The sequence below is a fragment of the Oryctolagus cuniculus genome, chromosome 10 (genome assembly GCF_964237555.1).
Source record: "Oryctolagus cuniculus chromosome 10, mOryCun1.1, whole genome shotgun sequence".
Taxonomy (NCBI): domain Eukaryota; kingdom Metazoa; phylum Chordata; class Mammalia; order Lagomorpha; family Leporidae; genus Oryctolagus; species Oryctolagus cuniculus.
In genome coordinates this window covers 67,825,827-67,848,392 of record NC_091441.1, presented here as the reverse complement: position 1 = coordinate 67,848,392, position 22,566 = coordinate 67,825,827, and the positions used below count along the sequence as shown (strand labels likewise).

General features: G+C 43.9%; 1 protein-coding gene across 6 annotated transcripts in view; it reads left to right on the top strand.

Annotated features, from left to right (window-relative positions):
- The window catches only part of PIEZO2 (piezo type mechanosensitive ion channel component 2), a 453,482-nt gene that overhangs the window by 413,359 nt on the left and 17,557 nt on the right, over window positions 1-22,566 (top strand). For 4 of the 6 annotated variants that reach the window (XM_070050492.1, XM_051851439.2, XM_051851437.2 and 1 more), the window contains 11 exons: window positions 510-676; window positions 5,719-5,886; window positions 8,231-8,686; window positions 9,356-9,614; window positions 10,932-11,114; window positions 14,536-14,788; window positions 15,919-16,048; window positions 17,138-17,285; window positions 17,391-17,605; window positions 19,788-19,946; window positions 21,522-21,669. In XM_070050492.1, coding sequence (XP_069906593.1) covers window positions 510-676; window positions 5,719-5,886; window positions 8,231-8,686; window positions 9,356-9,614; window positions 10,932-11,114; window positions 14,536-14,788; window positions 15,919-16,048; window positions 17,138-17,285; window positions 17,391-17,605; window positions 19,788-19,946; window positions 21,522-21,669 — 2,286 coding nt within the window. The remainder of the gene's footprint in view (window positions 1-509; window positions 677-5,718; window positions 5,887-8,230; window positions 8,687-9,355; window positions 9,615-10,931; window positions 11,115-14,535; window positions 14,789-15,918; window positions 16,049-17,137; window positions 17,286-17,390; window positions 17,606-19,787; window positions 19,947-21,521; window positions 21,670-22,566) is intronic. The other 2 variants (XM_051851440.2, XM_051851443.2) reach the window with 1 other exon arrangement.

The following is a 22,566-nucleotide window of genomic DNA, read 5'->3' as shown; positions in this document are numbered from 1 at the left end:
CTCTGAGTGCTGATGTAAAACACAAGTGGAAAATTCTCATGAGACATGTTGAAGTCCAAATATTGATGCACTAGAAACGTTGTATACAATTATCCTCAGCCTGTGTGTCTAGGGTGTTTATGAGACATAAATGAATTTCTTGTTTAGATTTACTTCTTATCCCCAAGATATCTCATGATGCATATGCAAACATTCCAGAATTCAAAAAAAAAAAATCACAATCTGAAACACTACTGGTCCCAAGTATTTTAGCTAAGGAATACTCAATTTGGAGGTCATTTCTGGGAGATTACTATCATTTAGCAAAATTATCTACATATAAGAAGGTGATTTCTTGTTTAGACTTACCTAGTAATGTTGACTACCATGCATCCGATGAGTCAACATCCATCTCCAATGTGACTAGTTGGCTTTAGTGCATGAGAACAGAGTCATCTCTACAAGAGGTGCCGAAGCCTCTGCAGGTGAGGGCACGCACAATAACTGTGGCAATGTCCCCTTCTCCACAGGGCAATGTTCCGACGCGGGAGAGCATCCACATGTACTATCAGAACCACATCATGAACCTTTCCAGAGAGTCAGGACTGGATACCATTGACCAACGTCCTGGAGCTGCCGCAGGGGCACAGCCAGCGCACAGGATGGATAGCTTAGATTCACATGACAGTATCTCCAGGTATTGCCCTTTCCAAACAGTGGGTTTGCTTTGGACAAAGGTGAATGAGGTGGACGTTTCTAATGAATGTATGAGGTGAGGGTTAACTAAAAATGTGCATGGTCCCCAGCATCTGCAAGCATTCTCCCACAGAGCACAGCAATATTGTCCTGACCTGGATGGAGTCACATAACACGCAATATCAACAATACACTTTTAGAAATTCCCATATCCTTTGCAAGCATGATAAAGAGATTTCCAACCTGGTGGCCAGGAAGAATGATCCTCCCCAGTCCCCAGATTACTGTTCGTGTTGAGCGCTGCATCTCTGGTGCCTTTCAAAATAGCTTCTCTGCAGAATATCTGCTGTATTGGGTCTTCCACCTTCCACTGCCACCGTTGGTCTTTTCCTTGCAGAACTGCCACTTTAAGGAGCACAGTAAAGACTCCCGAAATGATCTGTGAGCATCTGTCACCTCTGAGTTTTAGCATCATGTGCCTCGTTTCACAAAAGGACAGGCAGGTGACATATTTGAATGAATAGAGGCCATGCTTGGAGCATTTGCCTTGGGCCTCCAGTAAGCACTGTACATGGCTTACCTCACTTTGTCCTTCAGGACTCTACCAGCTACATCCTGTTGCCATCCCTACTTGACAAAGTCCAGTTACATAGGGAATACGAAACTTAGCCAACATCACACAGATGGGAAGTTAATTAAAGCAAACCCAGGATCCAAACCCACATGATTCAACTCAGATACCCAAGCTCTAAACCTCCATTGAACTGTGTCTCTCATTGCTTTTTCCTGTACCCAAGGCTGATTGATTGTGTTGTCCAGAAAAGCCTCTAGATTCATTGCACCACACTATTCCAGGCATCTGCTGCCAGCTGTTCAGAGCTAGCTTCTGAGTAAAGCAGAAGTCCCTGTCTAGGCAGAAAATTTACATTGTCAAGGCAATTTGCTAGACTGAATGAACTACACCCTGCAGCCATCTTCATGGGGCAATCATTCTACCACTAAGGACATGCATGTTTTTTCTCTCATTAAGCATGTTAAAAAGCAGCTATTCTAAACCAGACCTTGGGCTCAGTTCCATAACACACACATAAAAATTGGATTTGTCCCCTTAATGTTTTAAGTCTGGGAAGAATCTTTGAGGTAAGATCATTGCCTCCTAAAACACCTGCTGTAGCTGAGCCCTGGGGATTGGCTGCCTCCTGCCTGCTGGTCTAGGAGTCACACTTTGTGTAGGCAGCAAGCCTCTGATGGCTGGGGAAAGATTTGTCCTTCACAAATTCTGCATTGACTATCTTTTTAGGTACAATAGGGAAAGGAACTGAGACCATTTTATGAACAGCAAACCTGAAATAGATGACAGAAATTTGAAATGACAATATTAGTAGTAGGAATAGGTGAGTTTTTTTAAAAAAAGCTTTACGTTGAAGAGCTATTTTTAACTGTTGCTGAATTGCAACATTTTGCTGTATTTGTGCATCTCTAATTGTGTCTGTTCTTTTTTCTGCTCAATCATTATCTATTGATGCAGATCCACATTTATTGGTATGAAAAGGTATTAGCTTCCTATTAGTAAAACCTAAAATTTTAAAACAGTATGTATAGTAAAGTCTTATTTTTATTTAAAATACATTTCATGAATATATTGATGTAAATGTACAATTTGTAGAAATGAAACCATGCATGGATATATCCCTTCTTGTCCTCACAAAATTGATATTGAGTCTTAGAGGGATAATAGAACAGAATGCATCCCCTAGAAGAGAGTACATCTTGCCTTCAATTTGGGATTAATCTTTGCTTATTTATAAGTCCAAAGACACAAATATTTCAACTATTATTTTTTTATGAAACGAAACATTTAGGACAGAAATCCCATCAGGGTTTCAAGGTCAAAATGTTTATTTCCCAATTGAGATTCGGTTAAAGTGGTTCTAATTCCTAGAATAATTCCTAGATTATTAGAAAAATATGTCAGTGTAATGAAACTCTTTCTACCCAAGCATGTGCACATTTCTCGGTCCTGACTTCCTGAAATATGAGTAATGTACGAAGTTACAAAGGGAATACTTAGTAGGCTCTCCTCTGAATGGTGGTGTCAGCAGAGCCTCACTGTGTCTGCTTGAAACAAATTCCATTAAGACAAAAAGGGACTTCAATTTTCAGCAAATCATAAGTGCCAGTTGAAAGCAACCAACCTTCTTAAATGTGTTCTTGTTGCAACAACTGTCTCTATAGGTCATTATATTAAATCTGACTTCATTTTAATACTAAAACTTAAGATATGTTTCTACCCTCATTCTTCCTAAATCTTCAGTGTTCCAATTTATCTCCTGGTAGCTCCTCCCCTAATGATAAGTGGAAGCAGCATGAACAGGTGTGTGAAAGTGTGCATATGTGTGTGAAGCAGGGTGGTGAGGGAGGCAAGGTGTAGTGGGCCCTTGCAATGCTGACTAATGCTGCTTTCTAGGTCCAGGGATGGATGAAGGTGAACTGGGGAATCTAGACATTTCCAGCTCCACCCACTTTAGAATCTTTTCTTGACCCAGTAGCCATTTCTCAAACAGCCCAGGAATGGTAGGATGTGGCAAATGCTGAGATTCCCTGAAGATATATTTCCCAGAAGATGTTCCATTTATTTGAGGAATCAGTCACTCATTTTTGCATGATATTTACGAAGTTCCACTGCCCTAAGTTTTGGACAGTGCTGCATTTATGACTTCACAAAGTTTATGGAAAAATTAAAATATGTTTATTTGGATGCAAATTTTTAGAATCTATTTATCTTTTTTAATAATACACATTTCCATGCTCTTTTTGAAGACCCCTTATATTGAATATGAACTGAGTGCAATCCAAACAACATTTTGATTTTTCAAGAATCTCAAAATAAAAGATTGCAGACATCTCTGGTTTACTTAACTGAAAGCCATGTTCACGTTCAACTGGAATTGTTTTTCTCAGATAGTGAAGAATATAATCATGTACCTGCATAGCATATAATTTGATTACTACACCTTTGCATCTTTTCTTCAAGAAAATATGCTGAATTAAAATGTAATGTATAGTATTTTTTCAAGTGTCTTCTTTTTTGAAACTAACAGTATTGGATTACAGTTCTGTCGAGCTGCATCCTACTCCCAAAGGGGAAAACCACATAGAAATACAGGCTCACTCCATAAAATTCCAAGAGTTTCCCAGATACCTGAATATCATACTTGAAAGCTGCTTCCTATCCAGCTGCTGACCAAATCAAATGCATCAAAGAATATGAGAAAGAAAATTCAAAATAAATTTCCATTAAATAAACACACACGATTTTTATAATAGTATCTTTTAACTGCATAGTGTTACAAAACATGTAATTAAGAAATTACCTCAATAATAGAAATCATAACTGAGAAGAAAGAAAGAGAATGAAGAAAAACTGGATAAGATGAAATCAAGTAACTGCCTTTAAATCTGACCCAAGATCACAAATGTGAAATCATATTCAAGATTAAAAATTCATGGGTTACATTTTTGCAAAGATTGCCAAAATGTCTTCCAAAGTATAAATGGTCAATCAACAAATAAATTTACTAGAAAGCCAAAGTTGTTAAAATTCACTTTTGATGTATTTGGACCTTGTTTCTAACCACAGAGGCCATTAATTACACATAGGGTGTGACAGACTTTCCTTCTTAGTGGCTGAGTCGCACTCCCAGTGTCTCTACTTAAGGAATCTTCAGATCTCCAAATAGTAATCATTCTACACTGGACATCCAGGAAGCCATACTGACTGCTGGAAAGCAGCAGTCTTCCCTGGAAAAGTCTCTGCTTGTGGATGCACCTGCCCCACTAGGAAGGGTCCAAGGGTCTGGTGGGTCACTAGAAGATCCTCCCTCGCGAGGACACCAGATCTTGCGTCAGAATCCGCATCCCAGATGTTTCACCTCGAGGCATACAGGAGATGAAGTCAGGGTGAGAACCTAACCAGTGAGTTTTGGTAGTGGAATGGCCACAATTTCCTTCAAGTCCAGACTTACAATGGCAAACATTTTCCTACTGGCTGCCTTATAGAATCAGGTAGCATCTACATTTCCCATAGATAATAAATTGGCTTAATCATTATCTTCAGAGGGGTATTCCCAAAGGAGAGGGGGTGGCTGTCATTCAACGCACATCACCTACAAGGTGCCATGCGCATCATCTCAGCCAGAACCTACCATCCTTCTCTCCATGACTGCCACTCCATTGGGTAGCAGGAGGTGAGGAGCTTAACCAGTGGTTTCTCCCCCTACTGACATCCACCAACACCTAAACCCAGAATGGAAACCAATCAAAATGAAAAGTTAACAGACAAAATGAAGCTGGCATTGCTAGAATTCCTTTCTTATTTTCTTTGTAACATTTTATGTTATTTTTTGATGTTGGTTTATATCCAATGCATATCAAACCAGCATCTCTTCTACATGCAAGGCATTTAATTTGGCTTAACTGAATATCACTCAGAAAATGGGGTGGAAAATTCAGTGTGTTGTACCATTCCTGAGCTTCCCTCTCTGATTTTGGAGACGGTGTTGGAAAAAAAAAAAAGATTAACATCTTTTATATAAATTTTACGTAAGCAATTATTTCTGCATAAGCCATCGAGTTCATAAATGCTCTCAATGAACTCAGAATGGCTATTCCAAGCAAAGCATGTTTTCTTTAATAATTAACAAAATGCTTTTGCAAGGTTATTATATCAGTTCTGCTTTGTGAGAGAACTAAAGGGATTTTTCTCATGATTCTAATATTTTCCTGTCCCATCCAGAGAGTGCCATTTGATCGTTGACCGCTAGCCAATATATTCTTTTAAACTCCAGTGCTCTTGTGTTTTATTGTCCCGCCAAACAGGTCCTCCCCTGTCCTGGAGCCCCGCTGCAGTGGTGGTCGTTGTTGGCGGTGTTGATGTTGTGTGTGATTTGCTGCATGGCAGTGTGTCGGTCAGTTGACCCGTGTGTGACGTGATGTACCACTGGCGTTTTAACACTGTGTTTCTGTAACTGTTTGCGCTGCTAGCTGCTACACTGAAGCAACCATGCTGTTCTCAAGGCAGTCTACCCTTGATGATTTAGATGGACCAGACACGGTTCCCAAAACAAGTGAGCGCGCACGGCCTAGGCTCCGTAAAATGTTCAGCATGGATGTGTCCTCCTCATCTGCTGACAGTGGCAGTTTAGCGTCAAGGTGCTTAACTTGTGCATGCTTTGTTTCCTACTTTTCTCATCTTCTCCCCTTGGTGTGTCATTGCCAATCTAAGTTTTTTGGATGTATGTCATTTTTTTTCATTTTTATTTTATGAATTTGCATGATTAACAAAAACATACCCAATGCCTTTTCTGAAATATACTTGTTCCCAGGACAGCACTGTATGAAATGAACTGCTCCTTAATTTTTGTCTGTTAGAAGTTTCTTAAAAAGCCTTGTGATTGACAGTCTCCTCCATTTTTTAAATATTTCACCTTTTCTCTTTTTCCAAGACATAACGCATGTTTCTTGCATGATGTGAAACTGTAGTGGGCAACCCTCACAGTGGAAAATCTATCAGGAAAGGTAGAAAACTTTGATTCGTGATTTTACCCAAAATGACATGCAATCAAGAAACTGAAAACCTGCCGTGTGTAGTCATTTTCAGTTAATACAGAACAAATCGCCCACATGTTATGATCTAAACCGACATAAAAATCAAAACGTATCTGTCCATTTACTGTTGAAAAGAATATCACTATGCAGCAGACTCTCATGCTGTAGACCCCCACTTAGTTCATTTGGAAGAAGATACTTTGGGCTTACGTGTCCTCATTAAGTCCCACCATAAAACAATCCTCACTGGGAAATGAAAACATTTGCATAAAATCCACAGAACTGTTTTTGAACTCAGAGTGGTCAGCAGGGGCAGCAGCTGTGTTTATCCTGACATGAAAATGACCGAATCCACCAAACAAATGTCACTCTGACTGTGCGCAGAGGCAGATCAGAGGAGTGTTGGCAACCCCATGTGTATCTTGACGCTGTGCCGCAGTATGGTGGGGCCTGGCACCAGTGAGACTGCCCTGCTGTGTGAGATGTCCTCATGCTGGCTCTGCCGTCACACTCCGTTGAGTCCTGCAGGGTCCCCCAGCCCCTCAAGGCCAGGCACGATCCCAAGCCACAGGGACCATGCTTAGTCTGTTATCTTCATCTTGGAGCTTACACTGGGTGTGGGGCTGACTCCAATGTTTAGAAAATTTCCACCTGATGGGTCAATTTCATGGCTTTCCTAAGAGGCCATATGAAATTGAGATAGTCTTAACAAAAATCCAGCTTGGCCTTGGACTCTTAGAGCCTTCTACATGATGTGCACACTTAGGGCCAAAGCCTTGGCGATGTTAAACACCTGCGTGGGCATCAAGGGCTTGCACAAATCTGTCCCTCACACCCAGGGTGCCAGGAAGGGCTCTTAGAGGCTCACCAATCTGTCACTCACTGGGATGTCTACACTGGCATCTATCACAAGAAAACAGGATCAAATATGCATAGCTGAGGATCTTAGTGTTTATGGAACCCAGCTGCTCACATGGACCATTCAGAAAATAGGACTTATCTCAGTTGCTAACCCAGGATACTCCTGCATCTTCCCGGTTCTCAACACTCTCCCCTTAGTCCTCCCCACTCTCCCTTTCAGAGGCTGGATGTGTCTGGGGTAGATAATCATAAAAGCCACACCATGAGATGTGGCTGCTCTTGTTTCCATTTCCAGTCTTTCAGGCGTGCACCTGACAAGGAAGGTTGGATAACAAAGGAATACAAGGAGAGGAGAGACACAAGAAAAGAGAACAGGATGCCCAATGTAGGGAGTCATGATAAGAGTGACGAAGTCCTTACCTGGGAAAAGAGCAAAGGGTGGGCGCTGCCCTGGTTAAGATCACCAGTGAGAAATGGCTGGGCGCTGGAGGGATGCAGGACATTCACTCAGGTGGACAGCAAGAAAGAGGCAAAGAAGCAGAGAGCTGGGAGGGAAAGCAAATGTCAAAGAAAGGTGACTATTTTAAAGCTTGCACTTGGTTAGCTTATCCAAAACATAATTATTGCTACCATGCCCTGGAGGCAATGGCTGGGTCCCCTGTGTAGGACTGAGAGTGGAACCCTACAGAAGGAAACGGGCCTGGCCTTCCCTTTCCACGTGGCTCTTCTTGAAAACAGCTTGAACGGTAGGTATGTGATGCTGGGTGTGTGTTGACTTGGAAATCAACCCCGGAACTCATGGCTGTGTCTTCTGCCTACTGTTACGAACACCTGCGTGCACAGGCAGGCTTTGTGCCTTGCCAGTCCTGTGATGGGCTTTTGCCTCGGAGAGGTAGCCTTGCAGTTTCTGCAGAGCAGAGTAGATACACAGCAGATGGGAGGCAGGAAAGATGGGGTATTGTCTTTCCTCGCGGGCTTGGATGTGTTTACTCAGGAGCTCTGACGCCATCTCTTGGGAATTTGGAGAGGTTGCGAGGGGAGTGGGTACTGAGCCAAGGGCATTGTGCCCGTCCCTTTGTCCCTACAGCGAGCCCACGCAGTGCACCATGCTGTACTCACGCCAGGGAACGACGGAAACCATCGAGGAGGTGGAGGCTGAGCAGGAGGAGGAGGTGCTGGGAGCAGCACCCCAGCCCGGGGATGCTGAGGAGGAGGAGGACGAGGAGGAGGAGGAGGAGGGAGTAGAGGAGGCAGAGGAAGAGAGGGAGGAGGAAGAGGAGTTCCCCGTGGGGGCTGAGGACTGCAGCCTCACGCCGGAGGAGGAGCTGCCACAGTTCAGCACGGAGGACGGGGATGTGGAGGCCCCACCCTCCTACAGCAAGGCCGTGAGCTTCGAGCACCTGTCCTTCGGCTCACAGGACGACTCCGGGGCCAAGAACCACATGGTGGTGAGCCCCGACGACAGCCGCACCGACAAGCTGGAGTCCAGCATCCTCCCCGCCCTGACGCACGAGCTGACCGCCAGCGAGCTGCTGCTGAACAAGTGAGTCCAGTCTGAGAGTCAAAGCCAGCACCATGGCCCCGCAGCCAGGGGACTTCAGCAAGGTCATGGGGAATGGAATCAGGAGATAAATGTCTTTAGGTGCAAAAGAATCTTGATATCCATGCATAATTTTTTCACAGGATGTAAATTTTTTGTTTAAAAGTTCTTTCAAATTTTTAAAAAATATTTAGAAGGGTAGAGGGAGTGGGAAAGGGGAGGGTTGCGGGTGGGAGGGACGTTATGGGGGGGAAGCCATTGTGATCCATAAGCTGTACTTTGGAAATTTATATTCATTAAATAAAAGTTAAAAAAATATTTAGTTAGCTGAGAGGCAGAGAGAGACAGAGTTCCCATGTGGTGGTTCACTGTCCAAACGCCCACAATATCTGGGGTTGGGCCAAGCTGAAGTCAGGAGCTGGGAACTTAATCCAGGTTTCCCACATGGGTAACAGGGATCCAAGGACTTGAACCATCACCTGCTGCTTCTCAGAGTGTGGGTTAGCTGGAATCAGGGGTGGAATCAAGATTCAAACCCAGGTACTCCAACATACAGCCATTTCCATCGGCCTCCTGACTTGTAGGCTAAAGCAGGAAGGACCATGCTAAGTGGAAATCAGTAATTTGGAGAAACCAAAGACCAATGTCTCATCATAGTATTTGTCTTGCCAGGATGTTCCACGACGATGAGCTTGAAGAGTCGGAGAAGTTCTACGTGGGCCAGCCCCGGTTCCTGCTTCTCTTCTATGCCATGTACAACACGCTGGTGGCACGCTCCGAGATGGTGTGCTACTTCGTGATCATCCTCAACCACATGGTCTCTGCCTCCATGATCACCCTCCTGCTCCCCATTCTGATCTTCCTTTGGGCCATGCTGTCTGTACCCAGACCCAGCCGGCGCTTCTGGATGATGGCCATTGTCTACACTGAGGTAGGCCTGGGACTGCAGCCCTGAGTCCTATCCGCAATTGCACCTGCCCGAACCCCAGCAAGTTCTTGTGGAACCATCAGTACTGTGGGCATTCTGAGATAGGCAAGTTATTGCCATATCTGTCCTTCCTTGCTTCTTACCTCGCCCAGGACAGGCGCTTAGGTTATTCTCCTTAAACAGATAAGAAAACAGCTTCTGTGCGATTCAATAATTATCTCAAAGTTACCCAACTCATAAGGAATGACGAGGCTTTTGAAACCTGATTCTCTGACCTACAACACTAGACACTTTTGCAGAGTGCCTGGTACCACCGGGTGTTCAATACATGGACAGGGCATTAAGTGATACGGTCAGTACTTTGAATAAAGTTTGATGCAGTGTATTTCCATTTTCAAACCCAAAAGTCAATGTCCACACACCACAATGTAACACAAGGTTATATAAGCAGCCAGGTGCAAATGTGAGTGGCCAAGAGGGTACATTGTCAGCCATTCCCTTCTAATGTGATAGCACCAGATAATTTGCCCAAACATACATACATGCTTTCTTTTCCTGCCCAACTAAATATAGAGATCATACAGTTCCATGAAAATCACAATGGGGAATAAAAGGGAGGCTCATTAGACTTTGTGCTTTGGGCCACCCTGACCTTGCATTCATGGGTGAGTGAAGAAGGCTGATTTTCTTCCCTATGCTCAGAAGGAAAATCTTTCACAGTTGACAGCACTGGAGTTGCTTCTTAAAGGACAATACTCATGAGAGAGCTGAGACATTTTATAGATTTATTAGTAATTCAACAGTAAAATTAAAACAAAATTACATAGGAAGTCATCTCAAAAGTATTCAGTGTACAGCAATACAAATACATGAAAACAAATAAATGAATGAACATTAAAAAATAATAAAATGTAAATACACTTCTGAACAAGCTTGTCCTAAATACCATATTTCCACATCTGAATAATTCTGTGAGTTATTTAAATCAGTAATCAAATCAAGTTCTGTGATCTGATTAAATCAGTATGGAAGTCAATTCCTCGGCAATGGAGAAAGTGACCAACCACACGAATAGTGACCTGAGTGGTCTGATTGGCTCCACTCTGCCTGCACCTACAACAAAGACACTTGCAGCAGTGATTTGCTGCTCTTATTCTAAAGTTAGCGGTCTGGAGGGTGACAATGCTACTACTCTACATGACTGTGCATTCCTAATGGCACATTTGCAAAATGAGTATTTTTCTTATTTTTTATAACACTGTCTCCTCTATAACTCATTCCTAAATATGAATTTTTTTTATTTCTGTCATTCATATGTAGGTGGCAATTGTAGTCAAGTATTTCTTCCAATTTGGGTTCTTTCCCTGGAATAAGAACGTGGAATTGAACAAAGATAAACCGTACCACCCCCCAAATATCATAGGAGTGGAAAAGAAGGAAGGTTACGTCCTTTACGACCTCATTCAGCTCCTGGCTCTGTTCTTCCACCGCTCAATATTGAAGGTACTGCACCTTAGCCAGGTTCCACTCACACTGCTCACTGCTGTGTCATTCCTGGGGCATTCACCCATTAGGAATGGTAATGGGCGGGGGGGTTAGGGGTGGGCAGAGTCTACTACTTTTTTTTTTTTTTTTGACAGGCAGAGTTAGAGAGAGAGAGAGACAGAGAGAAAGGTCTTTCTTTTTCTGTTGGTTCACCCCCCAAAGTGGCCACTATGGCCGGCATGTTGCAGCCGGTGCGCTGCGCCGATCCAAAGCCAGGAGCCAGGTGCTTCCTCCTGGTCTCCCATGCGGGTGCAGGGCCCAAGCACTTGGGCCATCCTCCACTGCACTCCCGGGCCACAGCAGAGAGCTTCTATGCTTTCCTTTTTTTTTTAAGTTATATTCATTTAGTGAGCATTTTCTCCAACACTTGGGGTGCTTAGTAATTGAACTTGTAATAAATCTGGGAGAAAGTGTCCCACAGTTCCACCTTGCTGGAACACATGGAAACTATTCCGTGAGTGGTGACATGCTGACATGCAGTGGCTTACTGCCTTGATACACTAGCCTCTGCCTGTAGTTTGAGCTGGGACATCAGAGAGCTAGTTTGGGATGGGTCACTGGACCTCTTGTCTCCAACCCACCTTCTGCCCACCTTTGTCTAGTGGAATTGCTTTTGGAGGGCAGTTTCTTGCCGTGAAACCATTAGCATTCAATGAGGGACTAAATATTGAATATGTGGTGGAGCCCAAGGCTGTGCTTCTGGTTGCTTGCTGTTGAAGAAGTCCTCGACTTTGCTGTCCCAGGAGGATCTCTGTCCTGTCTCAATTCACTAACTGATGCCTCTGCTGAGCAGCCATGTGGCTCTTGTCTCCTCCATTGTGAAGTTTCTAAATGCACCCTTCACTACTAAGAAACAGATGTTACTGCATAGCATGCGCTTTATGTGTTAGTATACCTATTATTACCACCTTCTTTCCTCCTCTTACTATGACCTAGTCTGCTTTTATAAAATATCTTAAGTTTTATTGTTATCAAGTAGTGTCATTACCAGTCCTGGGATCCTTTCTAGAACAAGGCTTGGTATGAGTTAGTGCTTTTACCTTTTGTCCTGACCTAGTGGAAATGCACCCTGGTGAAGATTCTCACTGTCTTCCATTACTTTGCAAAGTACCCAGGTCCCTAAGCTCATCTGAAGGAGCCTTACTTGGGTCATTGGCATATGGTGGGTCTGCAAAGCTGCATCATCTAAAGAAGTAAGGTAGCCAGAGTTAAATTTGCCTAAATTTTCCAGTTCCTGTGCCGTGATGAACATGTTAGTTAGTTGAGCGTATGCAAGTTACTGATTCTTGCTATGAATACATTAGTGAATGTGTCAACTTTGTTTTATAATTTTCATTCTCAGAGTTAATGCTTTGCATTCCAGCATTGCACCATGGGGCTGTTTCAGAATTCTCCTACAGTTTTTGCAGCCCTTTGCATGTCATTTCAATTTTCATAAATCTTCAGGCATTTTTACTATTTTTCATCAATATTCAAATAGTTCAACAGCCACATTTTTCTATTTAAAGAATATAGTAAACAAAATTTGGTGTTTCAAATCATTGTACTTATTCTGTTTCTTTTTTGAAAATTTCATATCCCAGAAAATGATGATTATATAAGAGATTTGAAATACCAGTATTATGCTGAAAGCTTGACTAATGATATGAAACATGCTTTCTGGGATGATAGAACTTTTCATAAGATGACTCCACCCAACAGTTGTTGAAAAATTAGATCTTTGTGATGCTACTTAGAAAACCAAACATCTAAAACTATGCAGAAATTTCAGAAGTGTGTCCAACTCTCTTAGTTCATATAAATTGCTGTGAATTTTATAAATAATTATAACAGGAGCTGGTGTTATGGTAAAGCTGGTTACAATGCTGGCATCTATATGAGTACCAATTTGGATATCAAGTGCTTCACTGTAATCCAGCTACCTGCTAGTGTGCTTGGGAAAGCAGAGGAATATGGCCCAAGTGCTTAGGTGCATCCTGCCCTCACGTGGGAGATCCAGATGGAGTTCCAGGCTCCTGGCTTCAGATTGGCCCAGCCCAGATGTTGTAGCTGTTTGGGGAGTGAATCAGTTGATAGACTAGACTCTCTCCCTCTCCCTCTCCGTCTCCCTCTCCCTCTCCCTCTCCCTCTCCCTCTCCCTCTTCTTGTCTCTCTACCTTTCAAATAAATAAAATATCTTTAAAAATAATTAGAAAGAATGAATTTAAGAAAAAATGCTGCCAATGATGAAAGGATCTAAATATCTTAAAATGTTGAAAAAGGAGAAAACAATTTTTAAAGTGATTTGAAATAAATCTGTAGAAACTTAAAAAATCCCATTATGAAAAACCAAAATGTTTCTTATTGATAAGAATGTACTCATTGAATACACAGATCTTCAAAAAGTTCATGGAGATATATATTATGAAAAGCCTGTGCTGGGATTTCAAAATTATTTTACAGCAAAATTAAGCTATCATTTAATCCCATTCCTCCACAGACTTTTTGAAGTACCCTCATATCTTTAAAAATTATATGTATGAAGAAATATTTGAGAATAGTCTCAGTTGGATGCCTTTGTCTTTAGGTGAATTGGTCATTCTCTGAGTTGACTTTTGATCAAGTGGCTTTCAGCAAAGTGGCCTGGAGTTCCTGTGACCCTGTGAAGTGTGGGTCAGAGGCAGTGGCTCAGGGGAGCACCTCACCAGCAGGAGCCAGCTCTCCCGCGAACATATGCAGCCCTGGCTGCATCTCGCTCCTTACACCCCAGTTAGTTGTCCTCAAAGTCTGTCCTCATTCCTCCTCTCTCTACCAGCCCTCTCTTCCATTTCCTGGAAGCAAAAACCAGACGCTGCAGAAGGCACCTGAAGCTGTGTCTCCTGTGTGCGCCAACACTCTCGGAGCAGACTCTTGGCAGCTTTGTTTCTAAGTCAGCCCTAGATGAGCTGACTGTCATCTCTTGCTCTGCAAGCTGGGAAGGGACTGTGTGATTTCCCAAGGGAGGGCGCTTGTGAACGTGGAGTGGCGAGGCTAAGTCAGCCAGCGGGTGCTTCAGGGTGAGGCTGCACACACATGCCGGCTGCGGGCACACAGATGTGTTCTGGAAAGTGCTTTTGCTCAAGAAACAAGTCATATGACTAGCATCTCATTTTTACTCCACGGCCAAACATGATCCATCTCCCTCTCAATCAATTAGCCAAACTCTTGTCATCAACACCCGCATGTTTCCACGCTACTAGGACCTCACAAAATCCTACCTGATAAGCTTCCTCCTTCCAGTCCTCTCCCTGGGTTTTCTCAAGTTGAGGGTCAGCTCGTCGGGTTAGTGGTACAGGGAATCAGCTGCCCACCGTCCTCCCCGAATCGGCAGCCTCACCTGTCCCTCTCCCTGCCTTCTCAGTGCCATGGCCTCTGGGATGAAGATGACATTGTTGAAAGTGGCACCGACAAGGACGAGTCCGACGATGAGCTCTCCCTTGGTCACGGCCGAAGGGGCTCCTGCGACTCACTGAAGTCCATCAACCTGGCTGCCTCGGTGGAGTCGGTGCACGTGACCTTCCCCGAGCAGCAGATGGCTGTACGCAGGAAGCGGTCTGGTGGCAGCTCCCAGATCTCCCCAACATCCAGCTTTTCTTCAAACAGGTCCAGAAGAGGTATCAGTCACGTGCTAACCCTAGGCTGGAATAATGCACCAACTCTTGCTTCGGTGATGCTGTTGGGTCTGAAGTGGGATGGGGGGTGGTGGTCATTGGATATAATCAAAGGACAGACACTGTGATGTGAAAAGAATGGGCTTTGAAACACTCAGTCCTGAGTTTCAATGCTGCCACATTTGTGTGACTTCATTGCTCAAAACACTTGATTCCTCCCCAAGATGAGGATTTCAGATAACTGTGAAAAGTGTCCAGCATCCTGTCTGGTACCCTGCATCGAGTACATAATAATTTGTAAGTCATATGCAAAAATTCGGTCAAGTCTGTGCCCGCAGTGCTATAAATCACAACTATTACATTTTAAACCAATGTCATTGATTAGATGTAATCAATGGGAACTTTTAATCAGACTCTCTAGTTGTTTGTTGAGCTGGGTAAACATTTCTCCTCCTTACCAAGCAGTAAGAATGAAGAGAGTAGCTATGCGGTGCAGTTGTCACTCTGGGAGCAACTGGGCTTTTGTATTTGCAGCTTCGTTGCTTGAAGATTTCCAGACATTTGGTGTGGATTCACCTTCAGAATCTGCTTCTGAGGCAGACACTGGCAGAACATACCATACTAGTTTTACAGTTATAGAAACTAAGTTATGGAAAAAGGCATGGGTCATGGGCCCCATCTGGAGAATGTACAACCGATGCGTAACACGAAACGGTTCCTCCAGTGAATTCTTCCAGGGACAAAGATTACAAAACCACCAGGGGAAGAGCCATCACGAGGTGCCAAACCCCACAGGTCCATGGAGACAGAGTTGAAAGGACAGGTTCCAAATTGCCCACGGATCTTTCCTAAAGGCATCGTGTATACGAGAGTACTTGCAAAAGTTTGTGGAAAATGAAATTGAAAAGATGAAAAATGTGTTTTGGTGCAAAAACACCTTGAAGTCCATGCATGGTTTTTCCAAAACATGCATTTTCTATAAACTTTTGGAGGATCCCTTGTATGCACCCTGCAAAGCAGTTTCGATGCAACCCTTAATGTGTAGCCTCTGGAGCCTTTTGTGATATTCATGTTAACAAACTGGGTCTTTCACATTGCATCCTGTGATGTTTTGTATTTCTTGTTATTTCCAGGGAGTACAAGCACCCGGAACAGTAGCCAAAAAGGCAGTGTTTTGAGCATTAAGCAAAAAAGCAAAAGGGAACTCTACATGGAAAAGCTTCAGGAACATTTAATCAAAGCGAAAGCCTTTACCATAAAGAAGTGAGTACCAGAAAACATTTGAATCATGTGTTTTATTTTAGGGCTGGGGAACTGGCATGCAGTCTTTTACTAGAAGCACAGGTAAAGATCAGGGAAGTGACTTCTTGTATAAAAGGACCCAGTGTAGGGTTGTTTTTAAAATTCATTTTTTGGGAAGTGCAACTCATTTTTATGTGCACAGCATCAATATGCACACTTTTTCTATTGAGCAGAACAAATAAGTAATTTCAAGAGCTCCAGGTGCAGGGCACATATGCCCAGGCAATGTCATGGCCAAGTCCAGCTGCACAGAGGAGGCAGAGGTCAAAGCTAGAAGGGCCCTAGAGGCCCACTATTCCCTGGAGAGGACAACTGAGGCACACGAAGGAGAAATACTTTGTCCAGTGTCATAAATGTCATGCAACCCATTGGTCCCCAGCAAATTCTGCAAGTTCCTCCCACCCAGTGCATCAGCTGACAATGAGCAGGCCTGGGTCTGCAGGCTGTGAACAGTGTAAGGACCCAGCCACACACAGGGCAGGCTCTTAATAAAGCTGAAATGAGGAGAGCAGCAGCAGCACCTGAACATGGCCTTGAATTGAAGACAGATTCCAGAGTGCAGTGAAGCTAGGGCAGAGGCAGACAAGCCAGAGGCAGCAAGACACAGTGAAAAAGGACAGAGCAGGGTAGACATAAAGCCTAGAGCTGTGCTTAGGAGCCAGGGCAAGCACAGGACCCTAACACAGAGGCAGAAGTCCCTGAAATTCATACAGGCTCTGACCAAGCTCCCCAAGTCTGAGTTGTGCCTTCCCTCATTCACCCCAGCCCTATGCATCTGTTACAGAAAAGAGAACTAAAATGTGTGCAGTTGTCCAAGATCTCACTGGGGATGAGTGATTGAATGGGGCTGCAAACACAGTACCTAATTTAGAGGGTTTATTATCACATTGCATCAAGCAAGAGAGGTGGTACCCTCAGCAGAGGAAGCCAACTGATCTGCACTCCGTAGAGCAACAGCCATATTCAGAGGCCCCTGTCCTGGGGCTGGAGAGGAAGGTAGGAACTGGCTGGCATGCAGAGCAATGGCATAATGGGGTCTTTGTTCTGCAGGACTCTGCAAATATACGTGCCCATCAGACAATTCTTCTATGACCTCATCCACCCAGACTACAGTGCCGTGACCGATGTCTACGTGCTCATGTTCCTAGCTGACACGGTGGACTTCATCATCATTGTCTTTGGCTTTTGGGCCTTTGGGGTAGGTAGAGGGCCAAGGCCACCACACATCCATTGACAAGGAGTGACAGCCTTCCCCGCTGTGAATGCCACTCACCTGGGCCTGAACCTGTTGTCTCTTCCCCAGAAACACTCAGCAGCAGCAGACATCACCTCTTCCCTCTCGGAGGACCAGGTCCCGGGTCCCTTTTTGGTGATGGTTCTGATTCAGTTTGGAACCATGGTGGTGGATCGAGCACTCTACCTCAGGAAGACGGTATTGGGCAAGGTCATCTTCCAGGTCATCCTTGTGTTTGGAATTCACTTCTGGATGTTCTTCATCTTACCTGGCGTGACTGAGAGGTAAGAACTTAAGAAGCTGGGAGCATACGGGGTTATGTGTGTCTGCACAACACAACGGCCAGCTGGAGGCAGCGTCACAGCAGAGCGCTGCCATGGGTAGTCAACATGAATTGACTCCTCCAGACAATGTGAAGTGGCTGTTAGCTGCATTTGTAGAATATTCTGCATTAAAGACGTGTCAGCTGTGATGGCTGGAGCAAATCTAGGCCCTTGTGTTATTTGGATTCATGCCTCAATTGAACTGGGGAGAAACTGGAAGATGTCATGGAGGCATTATTAAAAGGGTGGGATATAGATTAAAAAATGGGGGCTCCCTAAACTCTCAAAGAAAATATGGAGGCATCTTGGGGGACAGATGATAGTAGTGTCTGCCACATGGGAGAGTTGTGAGAGTTGAATGTGACGGCGAGGGCTTAGAAAACATGCGGTAAGGGGCCAGTGCCATGGCTCACTTAGCTAATCATCTGCTTGCGGCACCAGCATCCCATATGGGCACCGAGTTCTAGTCCCAGTTGCTCCTCTTCCAGTCCAGCTCTCTGCTGTGGCCCGGTAGGATGACCCAAGTGCTTGAGCCCCTGCACCCACATGTAAGACCAGGAGGAAGCACCTATCTCCTGGCTTCGGATCAGCATGGCTCCGGCCGCAGCAGCCATTTGGGTGTGAACCAATGGAGGGAAGACCTTTCTCTCTCTCTCTTACTGTCTAAATTTATCTATGAAAAAAAAAAAAAAAAGGAAGGAAAAAGAAAACACGTGATGAGGACAGCAGACAGACCCATCACATGGCATGGTGCCGCTGCTGATGCAAGTATTGCAGCTGGTTCATGTGTGCTGGGCTTTGGGTTGAGTGAGATTCAAGAGCAAAAATAAAAATTACTGACAAATCCAGATTACAATACGAAGAGACATATATGCTGCTTGTATAAAAACATTTCAAGAGATAGTACTCCTAATATTAAGGTCAGGGAGGATTGCACTAAAGTCACACCAAACCAAAAGTCTTATTTTTTATTTCCTGCTTAAAAGGTATACTATCATATTTAAGACTCTTGAAGAATGCTATGTGTGTGGAAGTTCAAATGGTCCAATAGGCCGGCGCTGCAGCTCACTAGGCTAATCCTCCGCCTGAGGCACCAGCACTCCAGTTTCTAGTCTCGGTTGGGGCGCCGGTTCTGTCCCTGTTGCTCCTCTTCCTGTCCAGCTCTCTGCCGTATCCTGGGAACGCAGTGGAGGATGGCCCACTGTGCTTGGGCCCTACACCCGCATGGGCGACCAGGAGGAAGTACCTGGCTCCTGGCTTCAGATCAGCGTAGCACTCCAACCATAGCAGCCATTTGGGGAGTGAACCAATGGAAGGAAGACCTTTCTCTCTGTCTCTCTTTCTCACTAACTCTGCTTGTAAAAAAAAAAAAAAATCCAATAGTTCATCAGTCTTTGAAAATGAATTTTAATTTTTTTTCCCAATTCAGTTCCACTAAATTTTTGCTCAGGCTTTTGTTAGCACTCAGGAACTACAAAACACTCAGAGTCTCTTCACTCATTGTTTATCTGCAGAAAAGACTGCCATCTTTACAGTGGAGGACGTTATTGAAAAAAGAAAGGTTGGATGGTGCCAGCATTTTTCAGAGCTAAGGAAATTTTTCCAATAAAAATTCTGATGTCTTGAGGAACAAACCCCATAGTTTGCAAACAGAATTGAAACCAAATCCAGGTTTTTGCAAAAGTTTGTTCTTTAGATGTATACTAAAAACCTTGGGGTCCCACTTCTCAGAATTCTATAAAAACATACATTTTTTTTTCTTTCATGAGTGAGTTTAATGTGAACTAGGGTAGCTACCTCATCTATGTTGTGAGACAAGTTTAATAAAAAATGTACTAATAACTAAGAAATAAATACCTTAATACTTTACTATTAAAATCACTGCAAAGTAATTTAATTAAATTATGGCCTAAACAACTGAATAACATGTGCTGAGGCACTATGCACAGGATTTTTTTAAGTATGAAATTTTCTTATCCACCTTGTGCATTTGAAGTCATCTGATCTGTATAGAGAATCCCTTAGCGACTTCTTGCACCAAAAGAGAATTTGAGGATTTATTTATTTTTTAAATCCTAAACTCGTGTCTTTTTGAACGGGAACAGGATTCCATTCCTTCACTTTCTGTGCTCTCACAATGTAGGAAATTCAGCCAGAACCTGGTTGCCCAGCTTTGGTACTTTGTGAAGTGTGTCTACTTTGGATTGTCCGCCTACCAGATCCGTTGTGGCTACCCCACGCGTGTCCTCGGGAACTTCCTTACCAAGAGCTACAACTACGTCAACCTCTTCCTGTTTCAGGGGTAAGGGCACTGCACTCATCACAGGCGCTTGTGAAGGGACCACTGGCCATTGCAGGGCATCTGCTTTCCTCTTGGAAAGGAACAGGGGCAGGAGGAAGGCAGCAGTGCAGATCGGCCTGTAACCCTTTACAGGGCTGGCCAAAGAACAAACAAGGCGCTCCGTGAGTAATTGCCCCATTCTCTGCCAGGATGGTGTTGTGGGACCATGCACATGGTTTCATTTGCTTTGCCAGCATCCTGCCTGAAGACTGTGATAATACTTTTGGTAGCTGCAAAGTTGGGCTACGTGACCTTTAAGTCTGAATACACCAGAACAGAATGCTTGGAGTCTAGACTATTCCAAAATACCTCTCACAGCTTTCACGTTCACTAAGTGAATCTATTGAAGGTGGCCTTTATTCCTCCTGTGACCAACATTTGTGCTACATGACTTGTTTATTCCTGGTGGCCTGTTAGCTACTCACACAATGCATTGGTCATGGTCTCAGCAATAGCATCTCTTCTGTGTTCTCTTGGAAGTTCTACCAGGCATGGAGGGCAGGGGCTGGCTGTTCAAGGCAAGGCCAGCTCCTACACAGCTCCAGATCTGGGACTGGTGACCTAGTCATACTACACTGAGATATTGGGAACCACCTTGTGTTGAGGACTGTTCTATTCAGGGCTGGCCTATGTTGTGGCCTGCAGTGTCCTCTAGGGGTAGGATTAGTGTTCATTCCAGATTCTGAACAGCGACCCAGTCTGCTCTAAGGGCCTTGGATGAATCCAGGTTTCCCAGCCTTGGAGAAGTTCTATGTCAGTCCAGAAGTAAGGAACATTCCTCAGACCCCATAAGAACCTGGAACAACCCATTCGCAATATTCAAGATGAAGCCCGAGGCTGTTAGCTTTGGGAATCCAACAAGTATACCAGCTCTGGGGCCTCTTGCCTTAGTGATGGTTCCTGCTCCTTCTGACTTCTCCAAATTACTCTCATCTTTTACTTACCAGGCATAGGTCACCCAACAGCAAAGCTGCAGTAATCCAATAGCCCTATAGCCAACAGACTCTCAGAACATAAACAAATATAGGTTGAGTATCCTTTATCAGACATACTTGCGACCAGAAGTATTTCAGATTTCAGAGTTCTTTGGGTTTGGAAATTTTACATGAATTTTATTAGTTGAACATCCTTCAACAACAACAAGAACAAAAATTCAAAATCTAAATGCTTTAAAATCTGTCACATCAAGGCTCAGAGAATTTGGGATTTGGGCACATTTCAGATTTTAGATTTTTGGATTAGGGATGCTTAACCTGTAAATGTGAAATAAAGGAACTCACCTTCAAATTTATTTAAAAGGAGAATCCTGTTGGTGAAGACCATCAAGGAATAAAAAAGAAGTGAAATACATTTATCTGTACATTGGACTTGTCATGAAAAGCAGTTGTATTCTAAGTTTGATTGTACTATTATGGTCACTTTGAAAATTGTAAATCATAAGGGTTAAAAATAAGTATGTGCAGGCATTTTTAGGGTGAGATGGGTGACGGGGGCCACCCCACCAATGACCCTCTAACAAGATGTGGCCCCTGCCAGGTTCCGCCTCGTCCCGTTTCTGACCGAGCTGAGGGCAGTGATGGACTGGGTGTGGACAGACACGACTCTGAGCCTCTCCAGCTGGATCTGCGTGGAGGACATCTATGCTCACATATTCATCCTCAAGTGTTGGCGGGAGTCGGAAAAGGTGAGGAGCCAGTCAGAGGGCCTTCTTCCAGAGCAGGTGTTGAGCTTAGTGGTTAAGATGCTGGTTTAGATGCCCACCTCCCACATGCAGGTGTCTAGGTTCTGATGCCTGCCTCTGCTCCTGACTCCAGCTTCCTGCTAATGTGTGCCCAGGGAAGCAGTGGTGATGTCTCAAGTGATCGTGTTCCAGCAACCCATGTGCAAGAGCTGCATTGAGTTTTGGGTTCATAGATTCAGCCTGCTCTAGTACAACTGTGGAAGTAAAACAGCAGATGAGAGTTTCTCTCTCTCTCTCTCTCTCATTCTCAATAAGAAAAAAAGTACCTTCTTCCTATTTTTGTCTAAGATGGTTATAAGATTAATGTGAACTTCTGCAATTGTTGTAGCCAAATAAATGCAGGCAGAGGACAAAGCCACCATGACCTATAAATGTCCCATTGATTTCTGACCCACTAGAGTTGGAAATTTTGGACTTGCCACTGCCTTAGCTGACAATAGCAACCAGATGTTCTCTCCTTTTGCAAACAGTAGATCATAGTTATCTTCAAAAAGAAAAAATATACATTTCTGTATGACCCAATGACTCATAAATGGCCCATGTGGGAGCAGGAGGGTATGTGGTATGGTGGAGAGCAGAGGGGTCAGGTGGCTTGGGCTCACATGTACCTCTGATTCACTCTTTTCTGAGGGCCAGATAATTTAACCTCTTTGTGCAAAGGAAATGGAAATGAAAATATATGCTTATTTTCCTACATTATATTGAGGCTTAAAGATAGAATGACTACTCTCCATTGGATTTTTCAGAAAGTTGTCTTTCTTCATCACCTTGAAACTACCCTCTTGGGAAAGTCTCCTCAAATTCATATACTTTCCAGTGCGCTCAGTAGCTTTGTCTGGG